Consider the following 10,718-nt stretch of genomic DNA (forward strand, 5'->3'; position numbering starts at 1 on the left):
TTGTTGACACTTGAAACCCTACAGCGGCTCCGTTGCAGTTGCACCGCTCTGCACTTCAGTGTAGACACTCGCTACAGCAACGGGAGGAGTTCTTCCATCGGTGGTGTTAATCCACCTCCCCTGCTAAAGCCCTGGAAAAACTCGACAGCGGCAAGGCGTAGACATGGCCTTCGTTTAGGGAGCAATCCTTTAACTGAAAATAAACTCTCTCAGCCTGTCACTGCCAAGCGGCATGTGCCGCGGGATTCGTTGATTCATAAAATGGAGACTGGGGTTTCTCCGAACAACTGTATCCCATAATGCATTGCTGAAGGACTAGCTTCCCACTGCCAGTGCACTGGGCACAATAATACTGTTCTAGCTAAAAAGGAGGGAGAAGGGAGCGGTTTACTGGCACGAGGGCAAGTGACTAATTCTTTGGTTAATTTGGGTTTCATTTACAAAAAGTTATTCTTCAATAAATAGCCTCCTATGTCTCTCATCAACTCTCCATTTCAGGAGAAAATGTCTCCGATCTCCCTGTGCCTGTACGCTTCTTAATTCCTCTCCCACTCTGTTATCGGCCAGAGAACTGAACGCTTTAATTTATTCAGCATCTTCACACTACTGCTTTCTGTCATTTATACCTATACTGCCCGCTGTCTCTTGTTATTTAACTTTGCGAAGCAGTTGGGGCCGAAACGCCTGCGAGAGAGGCTGTGCAGAACACAGCCTGATCGGGCTACTTTTCCAATCATTATTTTCATTTTCAGTCAGGGAAGCTTCTGCTCAAAGCCAAAAGGAAGGAATTTACACGGAAACCCAGTGATCCACCAAGTAGCCCATCTATTGATTGCGGCAGGGAAGTGACTGAAGGCATAGCGCTGTGGCCGTGGCACTTTCAACAGCTAGAGAGTGAGCATGCCCACACACTTGGCTCTTGGCTGGGGCTTTTAGGAACTACTCTAACGAATAACCTATAGTAAAATAGTGTGCTGTACATAATGTTCTTATATTTTACTGTAGCTTATTGAACAGACTGCTATATTATTGTAGCTCCTAAAAGCTCCATTGTGCTAGGCACTGTACGTGTACATGATAAGTCAGGCCATGCCTGGGAAGCTTACAATCTAAATAGACACAGGAATATTTTACAGATGAAGGCCCAGAGGTCACAATGGGCAGAGTGGGACACTCAACCCACTGCAGTGCTTTGACCACAGGACCACCCTTCCTCTGCAAAGGCGAGCAGGCAAGAAATGTAAATCTCGCCCACAGTGGGCATGGTGCACCCTCTCCAGAGCATCTAGTCCAGGGGTGATGGCAGGCAGTCTCTGGAATGAATGCTGCCGAGGCAACACCACAAGTTCTGGGGGCTGCAACGGACTAAGCCGGCAGGAATTCCACCTCATCCCAACGCATCTTCCGATCCAGCCACCCAACCCGAAGTACCCCGACGCCACCTGACACGCACAGGAGAGATTTAAGACCAATCAAAGCCTATCCCCGAGCAAGACAGAGCCGGCCAGGGGACTCGCCTCATGTCAGGCCCCCTAGTTAAACAAGGCCACCAGACTGCACGATTCAACTCCCTCTGGATAACGCGGGGGGGGATCACCTCCATCTCCGCATCTACTGGCAAATTTAATTGGCATCACGGACACAAAAAAATCCCTGTCGCCCCATATTGCCCCAGATGTCCTCCTCATTGCCAGGCTGGAGTCAATCGCAGGCCTCCAGTTTCCACCTCCTTTCACACTGCCTCGCCAGTTCTGATTCCGATAATTTTGTCTGCTCTGTTCTAAGGGGGGGGAAGGACCTTTGTACAGACCCCCACCCTCCCGTCCCCTCCTCTTGGCAGTAGAGAAAGTATAATTAAAACTAAAGCTTTTGGACATTTCAGCAGCACAGGAGGGACCTGCACCTGAGTGGAGAGCTGCATTTGTCATCCCCACTAGGCAGGTCCCATCTATAGATACTCTCTGTTTGTCTTCAGTCCCAGTCTGGGCTGCTGGTTTATGCCCCATCCTCATTCATACCCCACGTCCTGTCACGCCGCAAACTTTTCCCTTCCAAGGGTGCACATGGTCTCCAATTAAGTCAACCCCTCCACCCCGCCCCGAAAACCCCTTTCCCTCTGTGCAGTTATTTCCTTCATTCCTATTTTTCTTCCTTTCCCTCTAAAGATACTACGTTTCTGGAACTAATTGAATCAAGAGTCCTGCAAAGGCTTTCGCGGCCAGCATCTGGCAACCTTCAGGGGCCTACACCAAGCTGCGTTTGTTGGGGCAGAAAAAGTCTAAACCTCCCCCACTCTTCCCCTCCCAACCACCCCCCGCCACTGGTTATATATTCTTAAACCAAGCTCGAGGCGCATGCCAACTGTGGATCCAATGCAAGGTCGCCAGGAGAACAGTGCACAGCTCAAAAGGGCAGCTAAAGACATTTGAACAGCAGCCGCTTAAAAAAAAAAAAAAAAGCAAGCAGCACAATTCTAAACCCCGCTTTGCTTTGGAGGGGAGCGGGGAGCACTGGAACCAAGGCTGGGATTTGCAGAGGAGCCCAAAGGAGTTAGGATCCTGATTCCGCTGTGGGAAGACAACAGGAGTGGAAGCAGGATCAGGCCCTAAGTACACAACTGCCACTGACATTCTAATGTGGGTGTTTAATGCTCCTTAGGCTCCTCTGCTGACTCCCAGCTTAAGGGAAGAACAGGAAATTGAGGGCAGAGTTTTAAAGTGATGCATAAAGGTCAAAAAGCAGAGCCGAAAAAAACTGCCCCATGCTACCCTATCCTACAGAGGGCAGATAGGGCCTTGGTTTGGCCATTCTCTCACTGATAAGCTGTACCCCAGGAAACATTCACTTGCATACAACTCATGTTTGGCCCTCCTTTTTTTCTTCCAGCTTTAAAGAAAGAAATGAAAGGGGGGAGGGAGAGAAAAGAAAAGAAACCCCATACCGTAATTGCTATATTAAAAAGAAATGGCAGGCAAGAATAATAAGGGCGGTGTCAGAAGTGAAATACAGTAGCAGACATTAAAAAAAAGAGAGACTACAGTTCTATGATGGGGGTGTTAATTGAACACAGAGAAAGGCAGAGAGCTAGAGAGAACAAAGGGGTGCTAAGGAAGCAAAAAACAAAAAAAAATAAATAAAATATTCTACCTCCTCCAAAGAGCTGATTTGAGTTAACTTTCAGGAAGATAATGCATAGGAGAAGGGTGGCTAAGAAGTGCCTTATGTAGCTACTATGTTCAAAATTTAAACACAAAAACAAAACAAAAAAACCCAAAAAACAAACAAACAAACCAAAACCACTAACAACAATTACACAGCTAATCATTGCTGTCTAGAAATTTATTAATGGAATATTTAATCTGTTGGGGGTGTATTAATTTTCTTTTTATACCTGAATTACTTTGACACATAGAAGGGAAAAAATAATTTAGAAATTTAAAAAAAAAAAGTCAGGGTCTTTTTAAATAAAACGTGTTTCACATTCCCATGTCCACAAAAGAAGCGAAAAAGCGAATATCCCATCTAATGTTTAAGGAGGAGCAATCGGATTAAATGATCATAGATCCTGCATTCACCTTTTCTCTCTTCTCCATTTCCCATCAAACGAGATGGGAGTTGGAAAAGGCTCACAGCTGAAATAGACGCTGCTGCATTTTGACAGCAGATATTTTCCAGTTTGCTATCCAAGGACCACACGTCTGCGTTTGCCTTGCCTGATTCCTCTACTTAGCAATTCTGCTCAGGCAGAGAATCATCTTTTAAAAAAAAAAAAAAAAAAAAAACACACACACACAGGAACCCCCACCCCTTGCAAACTTTTCATAATTGCCAGTGCAATGTTTTTATTTAAATTTCTATTGACTGGGAAATCAATTGCATTTGAGACAATGATGGCTTCTACTTTTATTATTATTTTATTCCAAAAAGCCAATTAGCCATTTGAAGCTAGTCCTATCAATTTGCCCCCAACGAAGCAACCAAAAAAGAAGGGAAAATACTGCAAATTAGCAGAGACTAATCATGTGTACATTTAAGCAACAATTTTTCCTGCATTCACCTCAAATCAAGTCTCTCCACTTACTACTTTTTAAAAGACATCACTCTGAAATAGACAAAAGAAACTAACGGATTCCAGCAAACAAGTTTATATATATATAATAAAGCATGCCTATAAATGCTTTAAAATAATTGAAGAGTCAGCTTGCAAAAGGGGACTCCAGCCAGTAAAGACAACCTCTTTTTCTAAACTTCATGGACACTTTGGGTTTGCTCAGACAACGTTAAAGCTATGAAATATTAGCCGTAATGTTGCGGGAGATGGTGGTAAAGTCTCCATCAGGCTCTGGAGTCACTTAAATCAAGCTGTTTGAAAGCGAATCCCCGTTTCCACACATTGTAACGCTTGAGATGGGATGAGTGGAACACACACTCACACACACACACACACACTCGCCCCACCAGAACCACAAGCCACTTGAGTAGCCAGGATTTTATCCGACAATGGATTCCACCCCGCTGACTCCACATCAGAAATTCAGACGTGGGGAGGAAATCTAACTTAGCCCCAACTTTCACCTTTGCACGCCTGCACCTTGGATTGCACTAGGCCTGTATGTTCCTTTTGGATGAGGCTCATCTTCGGAAGACCATGGCTACTCAGCTATAGAATTTGGTCCAAGAAAAGAAGAATAAAGATATCACCTGCACCTTTCTTAGTTTCAAGTGTGATGGATTTTTCTTTTCTTCTTTCCATTTATAAAGCAAATTATTCTCCATACGCATATAGCAGGGTTGATAAAAATTCATTCCAAATGCCATCCTAATTTACCTCTTTGGGGGGGGGGGGGTTATTCTGTTTAACACAGCAGCCTCCCGTCTAGCAATCCAGCCAGAATGATTAAAGGGAGACAGTACCCATCCACACCTGCTCTTTGTTTGCACTGTCACACTTTGACCTAATGTCTCTGTAGATTTTAATTAGGGGATCGGAATTCACACACCCACTCATTATGGACACTCAAATGCTCCCACCTCACTCAGATTCCCTATAGCCCAACAGCTTCTCCAAAAATTAGAGCGGATGGGGATGTGGGTTGTTGTTTTTCCCGCTGTATTTCCAGTTGCTCTAATTCAAAAAGAATCACCCCCTACAACTTCACGACTGCTTTGATTTCAAACCAGGGCAGATATTGATTAGAGACTGGGCCAACCACCAACATTTTATAGACAACATTCTCAACAAAACAAATAAGAGAAAGAAAGAGGGAGAGAGAGACAGGTCTTTTTCTTGGCTAATAGAAAATAAAAGGAGAGGAAGAAAAGGCACTTGCAGGATTTCCAAGGCATCTCTGATATTTATATATACAGTGTCCATTACATTATAGGAACCATATACAGGCTCCATTCTATTATAGGAAATATATAATGAACGGCGTTTCAATAAGGTCAGGCACTGGCTGTGCAGCCCTAAGGACTTCAGAGAGTTGAATGCCACTGCTAGGTGCTTTGTCTAGGTTACAAGCTGCTCAAACAACATTTAACAAAGGGCCTCCTTAGTCATATTATATATATTACAAGAGTCAAGTAACCACATTTTCAATCAGCTGCTAACGTGATGAGGCTTATATATTATATATATATATTTTTTTAAACAGACACAGATTCGGGTTTCCAAAAGCTGCTCTCCCCCACCATGTGTAACTATCAATGTATATCAATTGGGCATGCAATCATATTTATTGTCACTTTCATTCATGTCATGCCCTTGCTTATATAGTTTAGATATGAATTATTGACTGTTACCGTCCTGCTGGTAAAAGGGGAGGGGGAAAAGAAAGGCAAGTAGTTCTCAGCGTGCTAAAAAAGAAGCTGTTGGATCAGGCGGCCTATATGCAGTTCATTTTTCTGGGAGGCATAAGAAAAGATTTTACCCATTCGGAGGGAGGAAAATAAAATTAAAAATTGCAAAAAATAAAATAAATACATGGCGGCGGATGTTGCTAAATGTCCTTCCCTGAGCATCTGTTGTTTAAGATCACCCTTGATTGATGACTGCTATTTTTTAATTGTTGCTTTTAAAATTTAAATGCCCTCCTGGGATGTGTTATAAGTGTGTTAGTGCATGGTAGGAGGTCTGGAAAAGTGGGAACTAGCAGAATGAGTGTTGTGATGTCATTACCGCCCTTACAGGAGAACACCCCCTGCCATAAAACCACAGTACCCTAAAGTAATCAACAATCTAATAGATAGGCTTCCACTAAAGGTATTTGACAACTCTCTCTGTGTCATCTGGTGCCAGTGACTGGCAGATACACGGGGATTTTAACTTTATTTAAAATTAAAAAAAAACTGTAGAAGTGTATTTTTATTCTTTTTACCCTTATTTAAGGGACAAACTGAAAACACCTTCTTAGGGGGCCGTTTGTTTTTTAAATCTATTTCCAAACAGTTTTCATAGCAGAGCAATATTTTAAAGCTGTAACAAGAAAGACAATATATTAAAAGCAGCATATGGCAAAAAAAAAAAAAGGTTCCATGGGTGAAGATTAATTAATATTTTCTCCTCTTCAACAGATACCCTACTATGCAATGTTAATGCCCGAAGTGTAAAATATTCCATTTTTCCCTTTAAAATAATATTAAAAAAATAAGAACTTTTGAGGAGAGGGAAATACCCTTAAAGCGGAAAAACAAAATCGGCACAAAACCCATAAGAACATCAGAATCCCCATTCCTACCTGTTTTTTCTTTGATTTCACACAAGACGTTAAAAAGGGCCGGCTTCATTCTGTGGCAGTTTAAAGCATGTTTCCTGCAAGAAAGAAGCAAGGTTAGGGTGCCATGGCAGCTCAAGACAACTTTCAAAATTGAAATTGGCTAGCATGTGCAAAAGGAGGGGGGAAAATACAAATATTCCTATAAACAATAGCATGTGCAAAAGGAGGGGGGAAATACAAATATACCTATAAACAATATACATTTTGGCCAAAACTGCACAGGAAGTCACCGTTCAATAACTTTTAGGACTTTAACTGGTGATCTTTCATCCTTGAGGGGCTACCCACTAACGCAGATAACATAAATTAGGCCAATTTAGGAATTAGTAGCAAAAGCCATTTTCAAGTAAGTGGCATTCACAATCTAGCAGCCCTAGCCAGGCAATTAACAGCCAAAGCCAGGAACATGTGGAAGACAATCTTATTGAAATACACAGCACTGAGATCTGTCTCCCTCCCTCTGACCCCGTCCCCACACTACCCTCCTTTCTATTTAATACACCCATGTGATCCAATTCATCCTGCAGATGCTCCTCAAAATTTGAAAGGTGCACCGACTGGAACTGTCAATTTCTAGCATTTCAGGACCCAAGTGAAAGAGAATGGAAATGCACTGCCAGGGGCAAACACACACATCTGGGCACAAAAATTCATTTTTTCATGTTTACATTATGCATCTTGTGTACACACTGCCTGCTTGCTGATGTTAAGATTCAATTATTGACAATTAGGACACTACACACATTTAAAAAAAAAAACCACACACACACAACCCTCTGCCTGCTGGATTTTTTTAAATTTTCTTTTCGGGCGGCAGGGATTAGTTATTGTTTTTGAGGGAGGCAGGAGAGTTGCTTGTTTAATTGGCTGGTTGCCTTTAAAACCCATCAGGTGCCCACTTAAGCAAAGAAACAAATGTCATTTTTTTTAGCCATATAATCACTTTGCAAAGGGCTTGGTTGTATAAAGGGCTGTTCCAATCAGGCATCAATTATGGGAATGCTGTTTACCAACTGAAATTATATATAAAGGTGGTGGGAACATCTGGCAAACATTCATTATTATTTTGCTCACCACCCTAAGCCCCCCACCTGACCCCACCTTATGGTAAAAGATTGGTATATGAAGTCTCTCAAAGGCATAACCCAGAAAAGCCACACTGTCACCTTAGCAAGGAACTCAAATGATCACAGCCATTTGTATATAAACAACGCATATGTGCTACACACACACACTTAGCAATTTACATCTTTGAAGGAACTTCATAAAAAACTAACATGGGATGCATACGCAGGATTGAAAACCACGCATCGCTGAAAAATATAGTCGGTTTCGCAGATGAAAAGGAAGTCCTGTAAGGAAGTAGCTGTGGGTAGCCCAGCAAGGCAAAACATGGAGCATCATCCAGGTCTCAAAGTTCTGTTTGTTTTTAATTCAATTGAATGTATATTACACATGCAAAAAAACACACACACACAATTTCTGTAACTTTCAGGATAAAGATTTTCCCCCTTCCCCAGCTCTGTCTGGGCATGAAGTGGGAAATTTCTTCATCCTAAAAGCTAGCAAGCTCTGCTTCTACAACAATCAGCCCAATAACAAAGTATCCTATTATATTGGGGTTTTAAGGCTAAAAAGACAGAGAGACCAAATATAATAGCATACCCTCATGCCTTTGGAAGTAGATCCAAGCTAGTTTATTGGGATGTGTGTTTTTCCATGAACAATGTACTCTAGCAATCTGTTCCATTGTGGAACATATGTGCCAGTGAGAACTATACCACACCTAGAAGCTTTTCTTCAGATAATAAAATTCTAATGTACATCAGACAATTTTTGACAACTTTATATTAAAAAAAATAAATAACTGAGCCTTCATTTTTCTAAGTTTTGCTAGAGCTTCTCAACGCTGTCTATTGAGCTTGCATGCGATGAAGTTGAATATGTTCCAGTTAGCAGATTTTTACTGTTTTTTTTCCTTTTTAATATCCCACCATAAAAAAAAAAATCTGTGCACGTCTGTCCCAACCATAAAATGTAGCCTTAGAAGAAAGTGCATTATTTTAAAATGTGTCCAAAGATGATATACCACTTGGTGCATTTTCTATGGAATTCAAAGCAGGCTACTGTGTTTTTAAAATTGTCTACTGTAAAATGAAATACTACAGTGCAAATGCTGAAGAAGAATCAGCTGCCATCCGCAGATCCGACTCCAAAAATGTACATAATCCACACATGTTTCCAATAACACACAGTAGTGTCATAGGTGCCTAATGTGGGGGGTGGAGGGGGGAAAAGAGAAAGAGTGTAGTTTTTGTACATATAGCTGGATTAGACAGTAAACCCACAAGAAACTGACCCAAGTTTTTGTTGTTTTTTTAAATCCCATCACTCCAAACAAGAATTTGAGTAAGACTTTTTCAATGAATAAAAGCAAATATCCACCCCTCCCCATGAAAAGGCCTGTTTTTTAAAATCCCATGGAAAAGCTTTTCTAAAAGGGCAGATAACCGGCGACAAAGAAAGTGATTTGTTTTTACACACACACAAAAGAGCAAGGAATCAATTTTTTTAGAAATCCTAACCGTCCCAAGACACGGGCAAGAAGGACGGGATGAAAGGAATGAAAATCAAATAATTTAGCAATAAAGTCTAGCCTGGGACTTTCTCCTCCTGCAATACCACCCAGCAAGATGATGTTCAAAACTTAGCCCTCCTGTCCTGTTCGACTCCAGGCGCCATGGAAGTGAGGAAGGCCGGCTTGAGATCAGAGAGCAGTTTCAAATAGATAGATAAAGACAGACTGATATAATGTAACTATATCATATCACCAGATAGATAGATAGATACACTTGCGATCAATATTTCTCCTGCGTCTCTGGTTCCTTCCCTTCCCAACCTAGCTGATCTTCAAAGCAGAGAAAGCACAATGAAGAAACCCAGCACCATGCAAGAAGGAAGAGAAGATTTCGCCCGCCCCCCCCTTTCCCATCTCACCTGGCTTGTGCCTCATCCAAACTCTGATCTGTGATGGTCATGATCTGTTGTAAAATGTCTCCAATGTCTTGTTTCCTGCCTCCCTCGCCCTCTGTCCCTCCTGCTCCATCCTGCATGTGTTGGGACAGGCCGGGATGTCCTGCCATCCCCACCCCAGCATGGGAATGCATCAACCTGGGTTGATCGTCCATCGCCCAAGCTAGCAGCAGCAGTCCCTTTTCTCCTTCCTTCTCCCTCCTGCTCCTTCGGCGCGCCTCCTAGGGAGAAACCAGGCTTTTTATCCTTCACGCTGGCTCCAAATCCTTCTTCTCGGGAGGAGGAAATTAAAAAAAAAAAGGCAAAACGAGAAAGGGGGGAGGGGGATCCCGTTGCTTCTTGAAGGAAGGGGGGAAGGGGACTCGGGGGGATGGGGAGGAGGGTGACTCCAAAAAGCAAGAAAAATAAAGCTCCTTGCCACTTGGGGAGGAGGATCAGAGCTGGATTCTGGCTGCTTTCTTAGTCCCGGGCTCCTTTTGCAATCGCAGAAATGAGCTATCAGCCTTTAAATCTGCCTCTTAATCCTTTTGCAAATAGGCATTGATCTGGGGAAGGCAGGGGCGAAGGAGGGTTGCAAGGCAAACTTTCCCCCACCCCCCTCCAGCCACTGCCAGAGCGATCTCAAAGGGGGTGGGCTGGTTTGCTTTCTTTCTTTTTTCCTCTCCCCTTCTTCTTGCAAAAGCCAGAGCTCTTCCCCCACCCCAGCAGCAGCAAAGCAAGCAAAATACCCTCCCTTTTCTCTCTGTCTCTGCAAACTCCAGCAGCCCCCTCTGCCTCCTGCTTTTGTTTAGCTCAGGCTCAGGACTCCTGAAACTGACACAGAAAAAAGCCACAGGAGGAGAGAGCCAAGCTGCCCACCCCTCTGCCTTGATTGGCCATCTGGGAAGGGCCCGAGCTCCTCCCACCCCT

General features: G+C 43.0%; 1 protein-coding gene across 4 annotated transcripts in view; it reads right to left on the reverse strand.

The window, feature by feature from the left end:
- Positions 1–10,628, reverse strand: part of PBX1 (PBX homeobox 1) — a 243,261-nt gene extending 232,633 nt beyond the window's left edge. For 2 of the 4 annotated variants that reach the window (XM_048860127.2, XM_048860126.2), the window contains exons 1-2: positions 9,774–10,628; positions 6,738–6,811 (exon numbers count right to left, since the gene is read on the reverse strand). In XM_048860127.2, coding sequence (XP_048716084.1) covers positions 6,738–6,811; positions 9,774–9,964 — 265 coding nt within the window. In that variant the 5' untranslated portion in view covers positions 9,965–10,628. The remainder of the gene's footprint in view (positions 1–6,737; positions 6,812–9,773) is intronic. The other 2 variants (XM_048860130.2, XM_048860129.2) reach the window with 1 other exon arrangement.
- Between the last annotated feature and the right edge of the window lie 90 nt (positions 10,629–10,718).

The sequence above is a fragment of the Caretta caretta genome, chromosome 8, assembly GCF_965140235.1.
Source record: "Caretta caretta isolate rCarCar2 chromosome 8, rCarCar1.hap1, whole genome shotgun sequence".
Lineage (NCBI taxonomy): Eukaryota > Metazoa > Chordata > Testudines > Cheloniidae > Caretta > Caretta caretta.